Genomic DNA, 24,020 nt, shown 5'->3' on the forward strand with positions numbered 1-24,020 from the left:
TGTTGACGATTTCGCGTGATCCTGGATCGTTCGGTTCCCCGAAGCCCATCCGGGACTTGCTGTCATAGCAACAGAGCCGTAAGCGTAAACCTGCTGGGGAGCAGGTTTACTTTATGTAAACAGGATTAGATCGCGGCCACGCAGGTATGTCCGCGTCATTCATACGAAAGCAACAGCGATATTCCACCACTGTTTCACCATAAATAAATAACATCAATGTAACTAAAGATAATGCAGCACTTGATCCTTTTATTGATTTCACACAGATAGATACAGGTCATTTCCTAAAAAAGGGAAATGTACTATTAACATTCTATTACATGTATGTGATTATTACAGATGTAATTCATATTTCAGAGTAGTAATTGTAAATTACTTCGTGTAATCAAGATGAGAGACCACGGCTATAAAAGCGAAGGTGGATTTGGGAAGCCTGTCGCAGCCATGTCCTGTCCGTATACGCGAGCCAACCATTGCAGAAGGTGCAAGATTGATAAGGAGAGTCCTCAGAATTCAGCGTATATTGCGGGACAGACAGGATCCTTTAGCTCAGCGCGACAGTGTGCTCATAGAGAGATATCGATTTTCCCGTGAGGGTATTATTCACTTAACCAACTTGTTGACGAGGAGGTGCAGGACCACCACCTGTCTTTTTTTTTGCTCTGCCCTTTTCTTGGTTGCTGTTATGAACAAACAAACAGATTATTCCAGGGTCTCTTTCCAAGAGACGACAAGCAATATAAGTGATAAATATTACCATTCTGTAGAATATTCTTATATTTCACTTTTACTTGTTCCCATGTTCTAGTGGGTCCTGTTGTGGCTCTAATGTGAAAGGGGATATAATATAACATATTATAATATAATATAATGTAATATAATATTGGATAATATGGTGTGATATGATAAATCTACCCTACCGCCTACTGGTGTTGGCCAGAGGGGCCGATGGCGCAATATGGCAGCCTGGCTTCTGTCAGTCTGCCCCAGGGCAGCTGTGGCTACAACCGTAGCTGCCTCCACCAGTGTGTGAATGTGAGAGTGACTGAATAGTGGCATTGTAAAGCGCTTTGGGTGCCTTGAAAAGCGCTATATAAATCCACTCCATTATTATTGTTATTATTGAATTACTTACGAGTTTAATTTGTCAGCAACTTCCTGCCAGCCCTCTCTCCTTGCTTTTGCAGCCTTTGCAGTGTTCCCTTGCGTTCTGATTAAACTCTGAAACTCCTGAAATCCCTCACTCAAGAGTTCTTGCTCTGCTGCCGAAAAATACCGAGCGCGCTCCTTCGACATTTTCGCCGACCAATCAAAGGGTTGCCGATCAATGTTTCTACTATCGATGCGTAGCCCCTGTTGGGCCACCCAGTGATCTCACATTACTTCATCCAGCTGTACTAATCGTCAACAACAGGTGTGTTCGGGGAACCGGAATAGCGAGCTCAGAGTTAGCGCGATGATTTGGTCTTGGATGTTTCATTTGATCTTGGATGTAGTAAGCGACGTACGAAGCACAGGGCCCAGGTTTGAACACTGAGCTGTCCCGCTTCCTTTAAAATATGTTTTTAATGTGACTTTTCCTCTTTTTCATAAAGGAAGGTTGCTTTCATTTGGTGTTAGAGCCAAATTTCCTAAAGTATATTTTGATTGATATTCTGTTTATAATTTATTGTACAGATGATGAATAAACATGACGAATAAAAAGTCACTTGTACTTGTGTGTATTTTAAAAACGACAGCAAGATCATGAAAATAGATGTATGTTTTTATAGGTTTCATTTTATTGTAATTTGTCTTTATTACAAATAATTTATTGTGATGTTTGGCAAAGCATCGTGGTTAACACACCTACAGTTAAAAGCTTTACAGCTCCAAAAGGTTTAACTTTATGTTTTTCTGGATGAAATATTTCAATATTACACATCTACAATCCAAGCATTTGATATAGTTTGAAATTTAAGCACTGAATGAACAAAAAACACCCTGCTTTTGACTCATTAGAATTTGTTGTTGATTAAAGTATTACAGAGGCACACGTTCATTCAGTGTTTAATGTTAAGTTGACAGCATCATACTTTAATAGAAAATTTACTCAAGCATGCTTTAAGTTTTAAAATGAGGAAGAAAATGTGTTTTGCGGGAAGCAATTGCCTAAGTAAATTCCATTCTTCACGAGAAAATATTTATGTTTTGAACTTCTTTTCAGAATAAAAATGATTGAAAACAATACTTATGAAAAAGGTAGAGGAAGAAAGCATTGGTTTGGTAAAAAAATAAATAAAAAAATAGGACCTTAAAAAATGTACTGTATAAAAATATAAAAATAATAATGAAATCAAAACTATAAAGACAGTGTGTGTCACTTTTCTTTGTTTGTTTCAGACGTTATTGCTGCAATCTGCAACTCATCGGGCTATAATAAACCACCGGCTCTCACAAGTGTCTATTTCATCACATCATAAGCAAAAGGGCCATGCTGATTCTTGACTTAAATAGGAACGCATGGTACACATATAGATTACTATATTATCTGTTATTTTACTGATTACTTATTTTCAAAAGTAATTAATTACTTAGTTACTTTTTAAAAACACGATTTACAACCTGAATAGGTGATAAAGCGATAGATCTTTCAGCCCAATTCTACTTTTTCTGCATAATCCATCATACAAAATGTAATCAAATGGAAAAGTCTCTTTTTAAAACTTGTTTTATTAGTTTTAACCTTTTAACTGTATGCATCAAGCAAAAATTTAATTATATGCAACATTCTCTGACTGGAAGAAATTATTTTCTGCACATTCCTGCACATAATTTTTTTTTTGTGTGTTTACACTCAGTCTTTCAAATAGATGCAAGTAAAACACAGCAGAAAATAAATAACATCAAAGACTCAGCGGTCCTGTTGCTCTTTTCACCTGTAAAGCAGGAGTGGGGTAGGCGGAGGTTTACCCTGGTGCAGGTGAGCCGCAGCGGTCAGTTGAAGAATCCACGAGTTTCTCTGTGAGTTTCCCATAGGGCTTTGGAGCGTGATGTCACGGGGGTGGGCGTGGAAGTAACACACAACAGCCATGGTTCGTTCTTGCTGTGTGGTCGGCTGCAATGTTCGATCGCACGACCGGCAAGAGAATAAGCTTAAAAAGGGTTTATCTTTTCATTCTTTCCCAACCTGGAAGCAACATGAGGCAGCTCGTGTATCGATGTTACCAAACGAAGGCGTCTAGCCTGGATAGCAGCTGTGAGACGAGCTGACGTGCAGTTCTCTTCCATCTCCAAATATCTGTTGGTGCTCCAGACATTTTCATTCCGGTAAGTTCTAAATATGTTCATGTCACTCTTTATAGCCTATTAGTTTTATTTTCGATGCGCTCTGAGCTCATAGCAAATTAGAACAAACATCCTACTGAGGGATTTTGCAGAACTACCTTCTATTTATAGAGTTGCTAATTATTTGGCATTATTGCAGCAAACCAGCCTATGAAATGGATGAAACATCATGACTGGGTTCCAGCGCTACACAAGGGACCTGCTTCAAACAAACCACCATGCCAATCAGATTACTTCTTCCATGTGAGGGTGAAGAGGTGACCCTCCTGGATAAGATGGTGAAGGTTTGCTGTGTTTGGTGAACAGTGTGATAATAAAATCAGGGAAGAATGAAACCTGCTCCTGTTACATATTCTTAAGTATTTTGCTGTATAAATAGCGGTATTTTTTTTTTCAAAAGATACAGTAAATAAAGTCGTGTTAGTAGTGGGTGATATCATGTAAACACTGTCATGATTCTATGTAAACACTGTCATTTGTAAACTATAAATGACATGGATTCTACACTGTTACTGATGTGATGTTCTATAAGGTGGTTTTAATTTAAAAAAAAAAGAGGCAAAAATTAGTTTGTTTCTTTATTCAACTTTTGAACAGTGGGACTCAGTCAGTATATATTCAGTAAATGCAAATTATTTACACGGCAGTGCACTACAGGCATAAATCTAGTCCCCTAGATAAAACATTATGGCATTATAGCAGTGACAACTCCTCCACAGTAGCAGGTGGGATTTTTCTGTTTTGAGGGCGGCTCCTTTAACCTTTCAATACGGATGGTCTGTTTATGTTTTGATCAAGAGCCTTTTTTTGGGCAGCTGAAGAGGAGAAGTCTATCTTATGTCCAACCTCTGGCTGTATCTTGGTCATATTACCCAGCAAAACCCAGTATGCAGATTCATCTGTAACAGTCCTTGTGCCACAGATCAACACTGTTGCTTCTACATTAAACAGAAGAGCAGTGACGTGGGTGCAGGTCTCCGCGACTCCGGCCTTACAGCTGCAGTGGGCGGCTTCAACCTTCCCTGTGATGCTCACAGTGACCCATGGCTGCAATGCTGGTTCATTCAGTCTTTGAGAGTGCAGGACCTGAAACACACACAGACAAAGTTCATTTAAAGACAAGAACTATGAGCCAAGGCAGACATAAATGTCTTTAATCTACTTTATCATAAATGTAACAAAGTGTTTAGAAAGTTAGCACATACATGTAATTTTTCATTTTTTTATGTGTCCATCTATAGAACGCTGCATGTTATAGTGTAAATCTGCCTGTTCTCTGTCAGAAACCTGCCTGCAGAAAATGAACCTAAAGTATGTAATGCAAGATAGAGAAAGCATAAAGCGACAATTATGAATCACTTAGTATGATAAGGAGATTCTGCAGGTCATTAATCAATGTATAAAACTAAAATAAAATGTATTTTTAGTGACACAGGATACAAATACGGAAGCAAGATGTATAATTAGGATTATTTATAATAAATATGAATAAATTAGAGCAATTTCTTTAACCATAAAGAATAACTAAATCCTTCAGGACAATGTCACATCAATGCACTGAACTCACTATGTTATCCACCTAACAGCCTCCACATGTTCTCACTGTAATTTCCCCTCATGAATGAATTTATGCTGCACTAATGTGAATGTTTGCAGGGAAATCAAACGCATTTCACTCGCAGTACTCGAGCTGACTTACCTTTGTTTGAATGATGACTTGTACGCGCTGATTCCACAGACAAGGTACGAGAATATGTCAGGCTATGTCAATAGCGCTAAGTCTACAGGGTTTCTACTCCACGGCCGTATTTCATACGGGTCCACATTTCCAATGTACGCTATTTTCTGCAAGTACCGCCGCTTCGCCTCTGAACGAAATCGGTCTCTATACAGTTCATTCTCTTTTGAGCTGCTTTTAAGCATCTTGTAGTCGTCGTTCCAACACAGTGTGTTTGTTTTGATTCGTAGACCCCGAAAATGGTGCCGCGCTCCCACAATGCATTGCGGCGTGACTCCAAAGCCCTATTACGTGGTAGCGTACTCCCGGTGCTTGCTTGGAAGTTTAGGGTTTTTTTCCGCTGTAAAAAGAAGTTTTCTTCCCACGCACAACGGACACTAATGTTTTTGTCACTTTTTATGGAATCAAACTCGAAGTAAGGTCAGTACTTCCACGCTTTAAACGCTGCACGCTCATACTCTCTCCTGCACTCGATATATGATCCATTGTTGATCTGCAGACAGCTGTTGTCACCAACGTCGCACTCGCTTACGTCAATGTCATGAGACATTCTTGCAAAAAAATCACGGTTTTAGTAACGCAGTAACGCAGCGTTCCTACGGGAAAGTAACAGTAATCTAATTACCGTTTTTGCAATAGTAATCCCTTACTTTACTCGTTACTTGAAAAAAGTAATCAGATTACAGTAACGCGTTACTGCCCATCTCTGGTCATCAGGATAGGGATTTGTGTTGGTGTTTAGGGCTGTAGCCTCAGGTTTATATTGTGAACGGTAATAATGTGAACGTGTTTTTCAGATAATTTTAAATAGTAAAATTAAAGTAATGAGTAGTATAACAAACATCTTTATCCTGTTTGTAATGAAGTAATGTACTGCATTACTTTAAAGAAAAGCGTTCTTTGCAATATGTGCAATAATTACTTTTTTCGAGTAATGATCCCAAAACTGATCACAACAAAGAGGCTCTGACATGTACAAACATTTGAGCATACAGCATGTAATTAATTAGCATGATTTTAATGTCTTTGATTTGCTGCTTAGAGATGGTGGTGACTCTCACATTGGAGACAATGAGATTGATAAGTGAAACAAGAACTGGGATTACTAAATTGTTATCAATTCCCATCCCTAGTGACAATGATGTCCTAGTTGGTGGAGGAGGCCACCTCCTTGGACTGACAGAAACTGGTAACAACCACAACCCTTTTTGCTTTTCTCCAAAACACAGGAATAAATTTGGGGTTTGGGGCTAGGATTGTGATTTTCAGTAATGATGACTTGGATATCAGTGAATTAAGATGCTACAGCTTTACTTTGACTTTATTTATCCCTCTCTTGTATCCCTTATTGTCCAACTCTTTCTTTTTCTTCTCATTCTTTATTATATTCTGCTCTTTTAGTTATCGTTTCCTCTCAAAGCATTGCGCAGACTCCTCCAGAACTCCTCCCTCTTCTCTTCCTCCTGTGGCCACTCTAGGTAGGTGGTGGAACTCATCAGTTTGCGCAGTTTGTAGAAGCGTTTGGGGACATCATCCTTCGACAATGGCTCTAGTAGGATCAAAATGGCTGCCTCACCAGTGGCTTGACCATCAAAAAGCCAGAAGTGAGAGAAGTCAAGCTCATAGCGGCACCAGTCAGACTGCACAAAATTCTCGGAGAGGATGAAGACAGTTCTCCGACTGCGTTCGATAGCATTCATGATGTTGTCCACAATCCATTGTCCAGGAAGGAAATCCCGCTTGTGAAGGCAGAGAGTCAAGGGCCGGTGGGATGTTGACCTAGTCCCAGAGCTGCTTTCACTGTTGAAGTGAAGAAAAAAGCAGCTTTCAGCCTTTCTACTTTCTAATTTGGTATACAGCGTATAAGCCAGAGACTGCACAATCAAAATAATTAATATACTTTAAGTTTTGCAATCATTTCATGAGTTTAAATCTGTATGATTTAAAAAATGGTTAATGCAAGAATTTTAAAAACTCTATTAAACTTGCTTTGATAACACATTGTTTGGACTCAGATCTTGATCAAAGATCTTCCATGTCAAGTGTTCTACATCACCCCAAAATTTAGGTTATTAAAAAATGGAAGCTTTTTAAAGAGGTTGATATACCCAGTTTGGAAGTGTTTCAGTTTATTTAGGTTAAACTATGTTTGAAACCCAATTTTGTCTTCTTAACAGTCATTAACAGTAGCCAAAAGCTCTAGTTACCTATATCATGCAGCATTTACACAGAGAGCAGTTTCATTGTCGGATGTCAGAACTACCCTTTTAAAAAATGCCAGATAGCTGTATTTGTTCAGAAAAACTACACTGAAACCTTTATTACTGATGAACACAGTAATGACAATATGGACACTTTGGCTGAAATTATGTCAAATAATATCACAAAAACTGATGAACTTACCTTGGCTCCTCTAGCTCAGGTACCAAAAAATTTTCCACCCAGCCAGCATCTCTTTCACTGTAGGAAACAAAGGCATCAAAGGATATCAGGGCTTCTGTGTCTGCCTTATCTCTGCGTTGCTGCCGTTGTCGAGAATTACGCTTGGTCTTGAGCCATGCCCAGATCATCTTGAGGTACCAAAAGGCATGGATGCGCCACAGCACCACAGACAGCAGAGTGGCTACAAACAACGCCAAGCCACAGCTCACTGACACAAACAAAACCTGATGGCACATGACAACTGAGAGTTGGACTTGATCCACTGGCTGTCCATGTAGATAGAAAGGGTAGTCACAGATGTAGCTGTCCACTCCATCTGTCAGTTGTATACCTCCACCTTCTCGGAGTTCCAACTGGACAAAGCTGACAAAGTCACAGGAGCAGACAAACTTATTCTGACCAGCCTGGAGGTTATCGAGTCGCTGGTATGACTGGAGGTCTGTTTTGCCAAACATGTTCAGGGTATTTGACTGTGGAAATAAAATGTGTATCATAATGGAAACACTACGAGGATCAGAAGCATAAACATATGATCTGACTTATTACCTGGATGGTCAGGGTTTGTAGATTGGGGAAGGATAGCCCAGAGGGCAACCTCAGAAACTTGTTGCCAGAGAGATACAGTTCCCTGAGTACAGGCAGAAGTAGAGTGAAATCTTTAAGGTTGTTGTTGCTCAAATCCAGCACCTGTAAAGAATAAAGCATAAGGGAAAAAAAAATAGGTTGCCAGGTCAATCTGCCAGGTCAATACATGGTCTTCATACCTCCAGGGTTTGGGGTAGACAGGGGGTAATGGCTGTGAACTTTGCCCCGGAGATGTTTAGGAATCGCAGGGTGGAAGGCCAAGGACAGCTTGAGGGCATGAAGCTGTAACCGGTCCTACTAATATCCAGGTGTGTCAGTTTAGAGAACTTTGTGACCAGTCGGCTCACGGTGGACAAAGACTGGACAGAAATGGGGAATGAAAGATGGAAAGTACTTGTCGTCATCAATCCTCAGAATTCTTGAATACTTGTAGGTAACGCAGATTTTATTAAAGTTTCATACTTCACCTTCAGAGCATTTCCACTGAAGTTTAAAACTCGAATGTCCTTCAAAGTTTGTGTTGTACCACAAAGCGTCTCCTCCAGAGTCAGGTCCGTCAGAAGGTTGTCGGACAGGTCCAGATACTGCAGGTTCTTCAGCAGATGGGACGTAAGACAAGGCATCACAAACACCTAAAGGAAAGAACCAAAACTGTCATGGTCCTGGGCCATGTTGGCCCAGTGTTCTTAGTTTCCTTGTATGTTTGTATTTTATTCCATGCTTCCCCTGCCCATTATGTCTAAGTTCTCCCCGTGCTCTCTCTTCCCCCTGTGTGCCCTCTATGTATTTATGAGCCCTCGTCCCCTTTCGTGTTTATTCCATGTCTCCCCTGCCTGTTACGTTGGTGTTCTACTCGTGCTCTCTCTCCTCCTGTACTTCCTGTTTCACCTCTCCCGTCAGTGTTCAGTTCACCCCGCCCTGTCTCGTTATGATTATCAGTGTCACCTGTGTTCCCCGTGTGTTCCCACTTCCCTCGTTAACCCTCTGTATTTCTGTCTGTGTCTCCCTCTGTTCAGTGTGACGTCGTCCCTCATGCTGCGTGGATTTCCCTGTGTCTCTCTCTCCGAGTGTTAGTTTACTTTTCCCAGTTTAGTTTTGTATTTCCTATGTTCTGCCTCTTCGGCAATAAAGCTGCCTTTTGAGTTCATCCCCGTGTGTGTGAGTTTTGCATTTTGGGTCCTCCTCCTGCCTGCCACACAGCGATCCTTGACAGTACGACGTCACCAGATATGGACCCAGCAGCACTCAACCCACCTGAAGAACTGCGTCTGGACATTATCTACTCCGTGGAAAGACTCCTGCATCTGTGGCTCGAACATGAGGGAAAGGAATTTCGCCGTGCTGTGGAAACCAAACTACAGCGTTTAATCTCTGGTCTTCCCTGGCTACTCAGTACGCTCCACCCACTCGAACAGGATTTAATCCGCAACGAGCTCCACCTTCATCCCCCAGCTGCTACTACCCACCTGCCTGAAGGGCCGGATGTGGAGCCGCTCGGCCCGTCAGAGCCATCATCAAAAAAGAAACGGCATTCACGCCGCCGACGCGCCACCCCACAGCCGGACATTCGGCCTTCTAATTCACCTGCTGTGCTACCAGAAGCTCCGTCGGCTCCCTCGCTGCTACTTCCAGCTCGGTCAGTTCCCTCGCAGCCCTTCACAGCTCCGTTAGCTCCCTCGCAGCCCTTCACAGCTCCGTTAGCTCCCTCGCAGCCCTTCACAGCTCCGTTAGCTCCCTCGCAGCCCTTCACAGCTCCGTTAGCTCCCTCGCAGCCCTTCACAGCTACGTTAGCTCCCTCGCAGCCCTTCACAGCTCCGTTAGCTCCCTCGCAGCCACCCTCAGTTCAGTTAGCTCCCTCGCAGCCACCCTCAGTTCAGTTAGCTCCCTCGCAGCCACCCTCAGTTCAGTTAGCTCCCTCGCAGCCACCCTCAGTTCAGTCTCCTGTGTCCCCGCTAGCTCAGCCATTAACTCCACCACAAGCTCCATTTTCACCTCTACCATCGCTTCAGTCATCAGTTCGGTCTGCCACTCAGTCGCCCTTAGCTCCATCATCCACACTACCACCTGTTTCTCTTCCACCACAACCGTCACTACACCCAGCCACTCAGGCTGCTACTCAGTCAGTCATTCAACCCATAGCCCTGCCGTCACTATACCCTCTAGCTGAGCCACTAGCCGCCCGACCCACAGCCACTTTAGCCACTCCTTCACCCGTTACACCTCCACTACAACCATCACTGCAGTCTCCAGTGTCCCCAGTGCAGTCTCCAGTGTCCCCAGTGCAGTCTCCAGTGTCCCCAGTGCAGTCTCCAGTGTCCCCAGTGCAGCATCCCTTAGCACAGTCATCCACTCAATCACCAGCTCCACTTTCCCCTCAACTACCACTACCACCTCTAGCTCAGTCTCCTGTGCACTCACCTCTGGTTCATTCTCCTGTGAAGTCATCTACTCCACCACCTACTCCACTCTCACCACCACCGTTACTACAGACATCAGTTCAGTCCCCTGTGCAGTCGTTTACTTCTCCACCGTTAGCAGCTCAGGTCCCCGTGTGTCCAGCAGCTCAGGTCCCCGTGTGTCCAGCAGCTCAGGTCCCCGTGTGTCCAGCAGCTCAGGTCCCCGTGTGTCCAGCAGCTCAGCTCGCACCTGAACCATTGGCCCAGTCCCCGACAGCAATACGGTCTTCTGTTCGGCTTAACATTCAGCCAGGGGTCCCAAACCTCTCTGGCCCTACATCAGCTCCTGCTGGAAGCTCGGATGAGCTCATCCAGGACTCCGCGGCTCCCACGCCGCCATCTACCTCGTCCGCTGGGGGTTCCAGTGAGCCCGGCCAGCACCTCCTCGTCTCCGCTGGAGGGTCCGAGGGGCCCGTTCAGCCTCCTGTCTCCGCTGGAGGGTCCGAGGGGCCCGTTCAGCCTCCTGTCTCCGCTGGAGGGTCCGAGGGGCCCGTTCAGCCTCACGCCGCATCGGCTGGAGGGCCCGAGGAGCCTGTCCAGCCGCCATCTGCAACCGCCTCGTCGTCGCCTGGTCCAGCTGCATCCGCGACCGCCTCGTCGTCGCCTGGTCCAGCTGCATCCGCGACCGCCTCGTCGTCGCCTGGTCCAGCCGCCTCCGAGTCTTCGTCCTCGTCTGGTCCTGCCTCCGAGTCTTCGTCCTCGTCTGGTCCTGCCTCCGAGTCTTCGTCCTCGTCTGGTCCTGCCTCAGAGCCTTCGTCTGGTCCTGCCTCAGAGCCTTCGTCTGGTCCTGCCTCAGAGCCTTCGTCTGCTGCAGCCTCCTCAGAGCCTTCGTCTGCTGCAGCCTCCTCAGAGCCTTCGTCTGCTGCAGCCTCAGCCTGTGCTTCGCCTGGTCCCGCCTTGACTGGTCCCGTCTCGACTGGTCCTGTGCCCACCGGGCCTCGGCCAGTACGCCTGACACTGGAGAGCCGCCGCCGCTGCCTTCCGCGCGGCCGGGCCCCGGAACTGCACCGTCATCGCCTGAGTGGCCGCCGTCGCCTTCCGCACGGCCGGCCCCCGGACCCTCTTCTCCTGGGTGGCCGCCGTCGCCTTCCGCACGGTCGGCCCCCGGACCAGCGCTGTCATCGTCGCCGCCGCCTCCCGCGCGGTCGGCCTCCTGAACTGCTCCGTCGTCTCCTTCACCGCCGCCGTTGCCTCGCGCACGGCCGGCCTCCTGAACTGTTTCCACGTCGCCGCCGTTGCCTCGCGCACGGCCGGCCTCCTGAACTGTTTCCACGTCGCCGCCGTTGCCTCGCGCACGGCCGGCCTCCTGAACTGTTTCCACGTCGCCGCCGTTGCCTCGCGCACGGCCGGCCTCCTGAACTGTTTCCACGTCTCCGCCGTTGCCTTCCGCATGGTCGGCCCCCTGAACTGCTCTGTGTTTGGGTTATTTTCTTGGGCTCCGGTGTTTGCTGTGCTCTTTTGTTTTCTGTTCCGGGCCCTCCGTCCTGGGCCCCCGCCGCCCGCCCTGGGTTGTTTTCTGTTTGGTTTTGTTTTTCGGTGTTTGGGCTGTCTGGAGCCAGCCCTTGAGGGGGGGGTACTGTCATGGTCCTGGGCCATGTTGGCCCAGTGTTCTTAGTTTCCTTGTATGTTTGTATTTTATTCCATGCTTCCCCTGCCCATTATGTCTAAGTTCTCCCCGTGCTCTCTCTTCCCCCTGTGTGCCCTCTATGTATTTATGAGCCCTCGTCCCCTTTCGTGTTTATTCCATGTCTCCCCTGCCTGTTACGTTGGTGTTCTACTCGTGCTCTCTCTCCTCCTGTACTTCCTGTTTCACCTCTCCCGTCAGTGTTCAGTTCACCCCGCCCTGTCTCGTTATGATTATCAGTGTCACCTGTGTTCCCCGTGTGTTCCCACTTCCCTCGTTAACCCTCTGTATTTCTGTCTGCGTCTCCCTCTGTTCAGTGTGACGTCGTCCCTCATGCTGCGTGGATTTCCCTGTGTCTCTCTCTCCGAGTGTTAGTTTACTTTTCCCAGTTTAGTTTTGTATTTCCTATGTTCTGCCTCTTCGGCAATAAAGCTGCCTTTTGAGTTCATCCCCGTGTGTGTGAGTTTTGCATTTTGGGTCCTCCTCCTGCCTGCCACACAGCGATCCTTGACAAAAACTCGTCAATATGACTGCAAAGTGGGAAGCTGTAAGGTAAGGGGAGACACTAGTTCCATTAGTGTCTCCCCTAGTATTTTCCTTCAGTTTGCATTATAACTCCAACATCCGTCCACAAGACAGACATGTTAGGTAAACCGTTGATTCTTATTTGGCCACAGGTCTGATTGTGAAAACGAATAGTTATCTGTCTCTCTTTGTTAGTCTTGCAACAGACTGGATACCTGTCCGAGGTGTACCCTGCTACCCTATAAGGTGGGATAGTCTCTGGGCCCCTGCATGACCCTGGATTAGCCAAATTAAAGAAAAATGGTGGACAGCTGTAAATATTGCATGCACAGGAAACAGGGGCCTTTTTGGCAATCATTTCCATTTCCATGTACAATGCAGAAAACAGTATGAACAAAGTATATTGTAGCAACTATCAGGTAAAAAAGTTTCATGTAGAAACTTGAAAGAACATCCAACTACCCTGCAGGGCATTATAAACATGTTTGCAAGTATCCTTAGTTTGATTTTATGTCTCCTGAAGAGGTTAACTCTGTAAGGAAAACTTAAAATGAAAGGGATGTGTTGATACAATCTATAATATCAGTAAATAGTTCAACAAATCTCTGGCTTTGCTTTCATCTGCACTAGGGTCAGAGAAAATAAAAACAAGAGTTTTTAGATGAAATGGCCATCTTCATCTATGGTATGTATAAACAGTATATACAAGTAAAACTTATAAGCTAAAACCTTTCTCTTGAATACATGCTGATCTGAAAATTATCCACATCTTCACACAAACTCCACAAAAGCCAAACTCACAGATGACCTAAAGATAAGTAAAAAAATAAACAGACCATCTAGGTGTCTGTTTATGTTCCGGTAGAAAAGATTTGTTTTAATTTCATCTTACTAATTTTTTTTTGTCAGCTTAAAAAAATCCATCTTCAACTGAAAACAGTGAACTCAAGGCTTTCAAAATCATAGTTGATCACTGTATGGATATCCTGAAAAAATGTCTCTAGAGAGTAAACTAATCAATATTTTCCATAGATTTGTTCTCCATAGATTTGTTCTCCATCATCCATCCAAGATGGCGCCGCGGATGGCAGCCTCGGTACTGCGCTCTCTCGCACTTTTCTTGTTTCTGTTCATTTTCTGCGCTTTTGGTCACTCAGACTACATCACTTTCTCCAGAGAACAACTGCTAAACATCAGGCAGTCATCTCACTATAGTTCTTATCCATTTTTCACAAACCCGGAAAGTTTTTTGGAGATTTTAGTTGGAGGCGCAGCAGATCTCTGTGGCTCCTGGAGAAGACGTAGACGGGGGAGTCGCGCTGGTGAAGCAAACAAAGACCTGGCCAACGAGTTAAACACTTTCTATTGCAGGTTTGAGACGGACAGACTCCCACGCCCCACCCTCCCCTCCCCAGGGACATTGCTTCAGACATTGACCCCCAACACACCTTCCACCTCTCCCCCCTTCACCCTGCCCCTCCCCAATCAAGACTCAACGACCACCCCCACCCTCCCCAATCCAGACTCAACGACCACCACCACCCTCCCCAATCCAGACTCAACGACCTCCACCCCCCTTTCCTCCTCCCTGAAACTCAAAATACACACTCAGGATGTGAGCCGACTATTCCAGAAACAGAAGCCTAGGAAAGCCCCCGGACCAGACGGCGTCTCACCCTCCTGCCTCAAAACCTGTGCTGAACAGCTGGCTCCCATCTTTACTCACATCTTCAACAGATCCCTGGAGCTGTGTGAAGTTCCCTCCTGCTTCAAACACTCCACCATCATCCCTGTTCCCAAGAAAACCACCATCACATGACTTGAATGACTACAGACCTGTCGCCTTGACGTCTGTGGTCATGAAATCCTTCGAACGACTGGTGTTAGCCCATCTGAAAGACATTACTGGCCACCAGCTGGACCCTCTGCAGTTTGCCTACCGGGCAAACAGGTCGGTGGATGATGCAGTGAACATGGGGCTGCATTACATCCTGCAACACCTTGACAGGATCCTGGAACTTATGCCAGGATCCTGTTTGTGACTTTAGTTCGGCTTTTAACACCATTGTGCCTGAACTTCTTTCCTCCAAACTCTCCCAGCTCAGCGTGTCACCAGCTACCTGTCAGTGGATCACCAGCTTCCTGACAGACAGAAAGCAGCAAGTGAGGCTGGGGGAGATCACCTCTGAAACCCGGTCCCTCAGTATTGGTGCCCCTCAAGGATGTGTCCTCTCACCACTACTGTTCTCCCTCTACACTAACGACTGCACCTCCAAGAACTCGGCTGTCAAACTCCTAAAGTTTGCAGATGACACCACTGTCATTGGCCTCATTCAAGATGGTGATGAGTCTGCATACTGGCTGGTACTCTGGTGCAGTCAGCACAATCTGGAGCTGAACACTCTTAAGACTGTAGAGATGACAGTGGACTTCAGGAGACATCCCTCAACTCTACTCCCCCTCACCATATCAGACAGCCCTGTGTCAACTGTGAAGACCTTCAAGTTCCTGGGTACAACCATCTCCCAGGACCTGAAGTGGGAGACCAACATCAACTCCATCCTCAAAAAGACCCAGCAGAGGATGTACTTCCTGAGACAACTGGGGAAGTACAGTCTTCCACAGGAGCTGCTGATCCAGTTCTACACTGCGGTCATTGAGTCTGTCCTGTGCTCCTCCATCACAGTCTGGTATGGAGCAGCCACTAAACAGGACAGGAGCAGACTGCAGCGGACTGTACGGACAGCAGAAAGGATCATCGGCGCCCCCCTGCCCTCCATCCAGGATCTGTACCTCTCAAGAACCAGGAAACGGGCAGGGAAAATCATCACAGACCCCTCACACCCTGCACACAGACTTTTTGATCTGCTGCCCTCTGGCAGACAGTACAGAAGCCTGCAGACCAGGACCACCCGACATAGGAACAGTTTCTTTCCCCTCGCCATCTCCCTTCTTAACAGTTGACCTGTCACACTGCTCCCACTGCCACTGCCAGACTGCAGCTGCACCTTATGTACATTCTGTAGTATTCATTTCACCTCATTTCATTTCTGTATTCTATGTATATAAGTTAGATTCGTTATTTATAGTTGGTTTACACAGCTTTGTGTATGTATGTGTAATGTGTATATATCGACACGTGTGTGTGTGTGTGTGTGTGTGTGTGTGTGTGTGTGTGTGTGTGTGTGTGTGTGTGTGTGTGTGATTTACATTGCTGTGCTTGAGAGCCACCATCTACCGGAACCAAATTCCCTGTATGTGTCTGCACATATACTTGGCCAATAAACACGATCACATCTCAAAACACCGCCATCACTCCTAAAACTTCCCCCGTTTCTTAACAACTTGCCATATCATTTTTTGATTGGTCAACATCTCCAGTGGTTGTACACGTTGTCATTAACGTGGCTTCACTCCACATCAGCCACGCCGCTTTGCTAGCTAAAACACCGGTGTGGGCACATTAGGACGCTGTCACAGCCTGTCAACAACGTTGATTAGCTCCGTATATACGAATGTGAATCACATCATTGGCTGGACTATGGGATAAGGTGTCATCGTTCTAATCCCATACGGGAGCAGCCAGTCACTCACTGACTAACACTGCAAAACGGAATTGTTGAAGTTTTAATTTTAATTTCAATTCAGGTTAGATTTTTTCTTTGTGTGCAACGCAGACTTTCAGTGCGCAGAGACCGTGCCAGCAGAGGGAACATTGTCAATCGTAAGTTTCCCTCCTCTTTAAATTTTCTCTGAAGAGTAGCAACATGTGGGTCTCAAAAAACTCTCAAATGACCTGAAGACAAAGACTGTTCACCATCATGGGAAGGATACAGAAGGGGAAGGATACAGAAAGCTGTCTCAGAGATTTAAGCTGTCTGTTTCCACAGTTAGGAACATACTGAGAAAATTATTTTTACCTTGGCGTTTATGACAGACACCCTTCTTGGATACTCCAGCAGAAAACCCAATTGTAGAAGTGAGGTAAATTTGTAGACATCCAGAATTACAAGGTTACGGATGTAGAACTCATCTATGCTTCTGTGATCAGTTTGGCTAGCTTTCCCCCACCTAACCCCAACCAAAAAAAGACAAGTTTGTTGTTTTCAATTTCCTGTATAATACACAAACGTTTCTTTTGAACCAAAGTTGCTAACTGGGACATATGCCAAAAAGATAATGTGCTTCTTTCCTACCAGCCTTCGCCCATCAGTGTGACATCTTCTATGGTAAGTTTGGTCAGTGGAACTCCATCTAATACCACCAGGAAGTCAACAATAGCCTCGTCAGACACAGAAACATTATGTAGGGTCAAATACCTGAAGAGTTACAACACAGAGGAAGAATAGGTTTGTTTGTTTCCCAGTTTGTTAGAATATTAGTTTTACCCAAGTAGAAGTGATGTCCATACCTGATCCTCCTTTTGGCTGCCTTACTAAAGGGCTGAACAGACTGAACTCCATTCAAATTGATGTCTTTCAGAATGATGGGTGTCTCAGGATATGACACATCATCAATCATAGACCCAGCCAAGGTCACATTTGTTAGAAAAGGACCATGGAGACTCAAGGTGACATGACCTAGCGGCCAAATGTGTGCTAATGTACCAGCGTCATAGCTGCAGAAGCAAGATACAGAAGCTAAAAGTTGAGGATATGTGAAAAGGAAGACAGTATACACAATAATAAAAGCATCAGATATTGATTTGTATATTTAGTAAAAGCACATAGAGAAGTGTTGGTTTGTTAGCCCAAATAAGTATAAAGAATCTATAAAAATAGACCATAACCAACACATTTTAAAGAACTTTTTTTAAAAAAGTAACTTTTATATATAACTGAAATTATATATAAAAGAGTTATGCAACAAATAGGAGTCTTTAAAGATGTCTCTTAGTTATTCTTCATTATTTTGACACACATTTCTGAAGTTGAGATGGAAACGGTTACATTTTGCAATAGCAAAGAAAATTCATAAAGCGTGTTGATTCATTAACCTACTAAGTAACTTACTTTTAGCCATCTATAGCCACCTATAAAAATGTATTCATAGCCTCACTACAGTTAACCATAAACAAAAGACTCAAGGCAGTTAGAATAAAGGACACTAATTTGAAGCTACCACCACTAATAAAGACAGTAACTTAACACCACTACCAAAACCCGTGCAAACCTGGTCAGGTTGTTTGCATGAACAGTTAACTCCTCCAGCTGGGTGACTCCAGACAGATCTCCTCTCCGGAGCTCCTTCAGAGAAGGACCTCCAAGGGCCAGCTTCCTTAGTCTGACTAGGGCCCCAAATACTGGAGGAGAACCGAGGTAACTAGATGAGAGCACAGGAAAAGAAAATAACCATAATGTAATAATAATAATAATAATAATAATAATAATAATAATAATAATAATAATAATAATAACTTACGTTTTTTTTTTTTTTTTTGTCTTGTCACAATTTTGGTACCTTTAGCTTATTACCTGTATGGGTTGTTGAGTAGGTTGAGCTGCTGCAGAGCTTCCAGCTTGCTGAACCATTTGTGGTTGAGCATAGTCAGCTGGTTGTAAGAGAGATCCAGCTGTTCCAGGCTCCACAGAGAGTCAAAAGCTGATGGATGGATCTCAGCTAAGCCATTGCCTGGAGGATAGTAACATCTATCTTAAAACAAATTGTAAACACATTTTATTGATGAAAATCAAACACTGAATTGAAATCCCAGAGCTCTGCCAAGTCTTTTTTGTAGCAACTGGAAAACAAACAAGTAAAAAGTAACTGTAGCAGATAAAGGATTTGTAATGACTTGTTACAAAACATCATAATGTCATTGGGAGCCCTTGTTCATGGCACACTTTGTTGTAAAGTAAATATTTAAATAGATAACAAGACTTTGGATCAAGTTTTTCACAATCATAGTTCACATTTTATGCATGACTGCCTCCCCCCCAGAGTCTTCAAGTGAGAGTGTGATGATGCCATGCACTTAACCTGAAATCACCTTTTCAATGTTTTAAAGTAAATTTCAGGACAAGGTTTCATGGCCATCGTGTCCCTTGATGTGCATAATTTACACATCCAAATGTATATACTTTGGTAGACTTTCACCCAGTCGGACTATCACTACAACATGACTTCTGGCTTCAAATTACATCCCTTATGACTAAAACATGCAACCACAAATCCAAATGACTCCCATTATTTAAAAAGAAAAAAAAAGATTTTTGTCAAATTTTAACTTGCAACAACACCTGCACAATACAGAGTGAGTAGACAAAACCAGTATTTTGTCCATTGGGATATGCTGATGATCCTACTAGTTACAGAAAAAGCAGATAAAAAGGCTGAAATAGTCTCACTTTTCAAAATAAAATGTTGTCAAAAGAATATTTTTTATAGTTAGCTGTTGGTATTCTTCTCATTTTTTTCCATCACCACAGCTTGCCCCTCCACCAACACCCACTCAATCAATACTTTATGTGTTACCGTGGAGATCAAGAACCTTCAGTTGCATGTGGCCCGTCAGGTCATCATTCGTCACAGCTGTTATTTTATTAAAGGAAAGATCAAGACTCAAGGCACTGCCTGTTACAGTGGGAACACTGGTGAATCCACTGTGGGAGCAGTTACAGAAGAGCTGCTGGTTGCAGTGGTCGCAGGATGGCTTCTTGTTGTCTGTGTTCAACCTCTGGCCCCAGCTCTCAGAGAGGAAGAGGAGGACGAGGATGAAGGAGAGAGCAGAGGAGCAGCTGGTTGGACGTCTCATGCTGCATGAAATCAGTGAAGAACATGAAGTAGTGTTTGAGATGATTTATAAATCAGGGAGAAAGTGAGTCATACTTCTCAGACTGCAGAGGACCCACACACAGAAGTGAAAGAACAACAGGGAAGAAGCACAATTTCAAAGAGGAAGCCTAAAAAGTTTCATTCACAACATAATTCTGCAAAAGTGAAAGGTGTTATCAGAAAACAGAGATGTCTTCAGCTTCTCACACACCCTACACCTAATGGTTCCATCTGTTAAAGCATAAGCACATGAAGTTTTCAGTCATGTCGCAAATAACAGCCTCCATTCTTATGGCTCCAGGGTATTGATCTTCTTTGAACAAAGCCAGTGCATTGAAATCAGAGCAGGAAGCAACAAATATCATCTCAAAGCATTGACTTGTCAGCATTTTATATTTATACATTTATAGAGCAGTTCATCCCATGGGAAAAATAAATGAAAGAACCTTTGCACCTTTCACTCTAGAAATAGCAAATGCTTGTCTAATATTTGTGCATTTTTCATACATTAATCACAACTCGATTCATACATTTTTACATATTATGTAAAATGTAATGTAAAATGAAAATTGTATAAAATATAACACAGATATTTGTAATTGTTTTTTAAAGTTATTTTTCCATACGGAATTTTCCAAATGTTAAAATAGAAATATGTAGTATGGAAACTGATGTAAAGGTGGGTCCAAAAAGCCAAATACACCACTGCAAATTTTAAACCAGGCTGCATATCCCATTAGGATCAATTTTTTGTTCTGCAAATTAACGCGGACACACACAAACAGGGATCAACACCTTCGCCAAGCTTAAAAGCTAGCTTAAACATAAAGGTGAGGTCCTAAAGAAAGGCCTGTAAGGTATATGATTTGTGTCAAGATGTTGCATTCACGGATGAGCACAGATATGAAGCTGTGGACAGGAAACCGGGGCTGAATGTGATCTGAACAGATGTACATAAATATGGCAAAAATCTGTTTCACATCCTGCAGTGAAGGTCATGTTTCATCGCAGCAAAACAAATACCATATCCGGGGATTTTTGCAGGAATTCGAGGTTTCTTTGAATTTTGTCCCGGGGCTGGAATTATTTACTATTTATGTTAATAGCTTGTGACATAATTTTAATGCATTTGTACATTTCTATGCAGATGATACAATTATTTATTGTGCTCAAAACATCAAGATGGTTTTTAAAGAATTACAGCTGGCTTTTGATTTTATACAGTCACAGCTGTGTCAGCTCAGACTGATTTTAATTGCTGAAAAAAACCAAGATCATGTTGTTCTCAAATAGAAACAGCATACCTGCAGTACTTACCTCTCTTGTATTTGCTCAAGACAATTTGTGTTGAAACTGTGGCTTCATACAAATACTTACAGTATTGTGATTGATAATAGTTTTTCCTTAAAGCTACATATTGACCCCTGATAAACAAATTGAGGCTTAAGTTGAAGTTCTTTTTATGAAATCTTTCACTGCAAGTCAAAGGCTTGTTGCTGCCAACTTTTTACCCCTTCTGGATTATGGTGATATAATTTACATATATCTACTTATTCTCTCCATCTGTTGGATTGTGTTTATAATGGGGCATTAAAATCTATAACCAGATGTAAACCTTTAACACACCACTGTTGACTTGTCCCCACTGTCCTTATTCAGGATGGTTCATTTATATCTTCATATATTAATCTGTTTCTGGTTTACTCCCCTCTTATTTGTCAGATTACATGTTACAGAAACAGTTTAGTCATGACTCAGGACTTTATTAGATTCACCTGTTCATACAGAGCTCAGACAAAAAGCATTCTCCTCATCTGCCCCGTCTTCATGGAGTTCATCACAGAAGGACTTGCAGCGCTCTCAATTGATTTCACTTGCAGACTTTAAAAATGACCTTGTGATATCATCACAGGGAACTTTTTCCTGTTTTTGACACTGTGAAAAGGTCATGCCAAATACTAATTTTTAAGGTTTTTTTTAAAACTTCTTTGCCTAATATACTGTATTTCCAGTTGTATTTGAACATTTCAACAAGAGCACTCAGGTAGTCCATAACTCCCCCTGAAGGGGAAACATAGAACAGCTTTATGCTAATGTCAGCATTGCTAATATGGAAATCTACTCTAGTTTATTCATCTTTGTTTTTCATTGTAAAGTCATATAATTTTGTCTTTAAAGATAATGTTTTAAAGAACTTAAAAAAGAGCTCTTTAAAACAGATTAAAACAGCTTAAAGTTGGAAAATAATTTTTTTTCTAATTCAAGTGACCCTAAGCTGTAAAAACTTGGGATTTTAGGATATATTTATAAATAACTTTAACTGAGAATCTTTATGGCATCATTGTGATGTCATAGGGGATCGTATTGAGAAAATAAAAAGGTGTGTTATACAGATCTCCCCATGCCCCTACACATGATGTATTTCTCTATTTTTTTCAAGTTTAACTCTGACTTTGGGCGCTATAAATGAAGGTTATGGTCAAATGCTTAGTCAACCCAGGGACTCGTGTCCCCTAGGACTAAACATGTGCTTGTGAACTTTGAAGACGATCCATAAAATGTTGTGGGTATTATAACGTTTAAACTTATTTTCACATTTGGTGTGACCTTTATCCAATTTTCACCAAAGTTCAGTTAGCTTGAGCTGTTGTTGGTATCTACCACACTAAATTTGTGAGCGATATCTTGAAAACTGTGGATGCTAGACTGCTAAAAAACAGACAGACAAACACACAAACAGAAGTGATTATATACAGTATTTCTTCCCTGAACCTGTTTCTTCTTCTTTTTTTCTTCTTGTTTTTTTAAAATGAGGTGACTCAGAAACCATTGCATAGGATTGAATATTGACAATAAAGTCCTAATTAATTTCAATTTTTTTATTATTCTTATTCTTTTTCAATCCCGGTGATAGAAATGCACTTTCGGAACCTCAACTTTCACATTAAATGCAGCTACTCTGCAGTATGTCACCATAAAACTATTTTTAATATTTATCTTTTGGTGGAAAGTGGTGGATGAGACATTAAGCAATCCTTAGTTTGGTGAGCAAACAGCTTTTACTTAGCCTTTTACAGCACTCAGCCCAAGTTCTTCCCCTTTTTTCCTCTATCTGTGACAGAGCCAATCAGTGTATCATCACTGCTGCTGCAAAATTAAAAATAAAAACTGAAACAATCTTGTAAAAATCAGCAAAACTTTACAGCATAAAGTTTTTTTCATGGTTTGTTTTAGGATTCTGTCAGAAGTTTGTTAAAGTCTTACCTTATATTTTTGCCGAGCTGACTGCTGAAACTCGTTAAAGACAACAGGATGAGTTGAAGTGTTTTATGACTTCATAAAGAGGAAGTATAAATCTCAGGGGTGACAGCTGGAACCAAGTGTGAAAAGAGGTAGTGAGCGTGACGTGAACTTTGGGAGGAAACCTTGTGAGTGCAAAAGTTTAAAAATATATTCCAAATGTACTATTTAACTATTTTCAGACTTTCTAAACTAAAATTGGAAAATTATATTAGGCTAAGTTATATCCAGAGAAAAATAAACTGTGTTACACTTTGTTAAATTTAATCACATATACTATTTGTTATCAGGAAAAAAAAAACTGACTGGAGAAGAACCAGTATTATAAAATTATTATCATGCACATGGTTTCAGTTCCAGAACATGCTTCAACCGCTGTGTGCACAGTACCATGACCACAATGATTTCCTGTTTCCTTTTGGCACACATAAACAACTACCATGCCAAGTTTGTAGGCGAGCATATATATTTATATATACATTAAAATTGCACTTGTCTATGTTTTAATATGATGTTACTGGATAAAGGTAATTGTAATCATATAAATAATAAATAAAATTTTATATTTATAGTGTACAGTGTCCTGTCTTCCTCCCCTCAACCCGAACCGCTCGCTGCTAAAATGGCCAGCATAAATATTTTTTGATTTCACACAGTGCTGATGATAGTTAAACTGACTAAAACTGAAAAGGCGGCTCTGTTTTTCTCTTATGGCTCGGGATGCATTTATTACTTCTTGGCTGAACTACTGTAAAAGACTTCAGTTAATCCAATTTGCTGCAGCAAGAATACTAACAGGGACTAATATGTATTTAGTCCCTGTTAGTCTCCTATATTGGCTTTTCTTCTCTGGCTCCCTGCTAAATCCAGAGATGAATGTATACTCCTTCTCCTCTTGAATAAACAGGTACTATAAGGTCATCCTTAATGACCTTTTAGTACCATATCACCCTATTAGAGCACTTCCCTCTCAGACTGCAGGCGTTTACTTGTTGTTCCTAGTGTATTTAATAGTAGAATGGGAGGCAGAGCCTTCAGTTTTCATGCCTGCTTTCAACCAGCTCCCAGTTTGAGACAGACACCCTCTCTACTTTTAAGATTGGGTTCAAAACTTTCTTTTTTGTTGGCATGATTTCCACAACATTTTTTGGTGAAATCCTCCATGTTTTTTTGCAAAATTACAGGAAACAACCTGTTGTTTTTTTTTAAACCAGAGTGATGTAAATGGTCGCTTAACACATTTAAATGA

At 42.7% G+C, this 24,020-nt stretch overlaps 1 protein-coding gene across 1 annotated transcript; it reads right to left on the reverse strand.

Moving 5' to 3' along the window:
• Positions 1 to 6,462: 6,462 nt before the first annotated feature.
• Positions 6,463 to 22,793, reverse strand: tlr2 (toll-like receptor 2; the record flags this gene model as incomplete). The annotated part of the gene is made up of 12 exons (XM_080877670.1): positions 22,736 to 22,793; positions 19,172 to 19,452; positions 18,172 to 18,328; positions 17,870 to 18,019; positions 17,109 to 17,315; positions 16,894 to 17,016; positions 16,618 to 16,768; positions 8,560 to 8,724; positions 8,272 to 8,451; positions 8,054 to 8,194; positions 7,469 to 7,977; positions 6,463 to 6,865 (listed from the first exon to the last, which is right to left on the reverse strand). The coding sequence occupies exons 2-12, from the start codon at positions 19,449 to 19,451 to the stop codon at positions 6,463 to 6,465; spliced, it is 2,466 nt and encodes an 821-aa protein (XP_080733796.1). The 5' UTR covers position 19,452; positions 22,736 to 22,793.
• Positions 22,794 to 24,020: the final 1,227 nt, after the last annotated feature.

The sequence above is a fragment of the Rhamphochromis sp. 'chilingali' genome (genome assembly GCF_963969265.1).
Source record: "Rhamphochromis sp. 'chilingali' genome assembly, chromosome: 1".
NCBI classification, from domain to species: Eukaryota; Metazoa; Chordata; class Actinopteri; order Cichliformes; family Cichlidae; genus Rhamphochromis; species Rhamphochromis sp. 'chilingali'.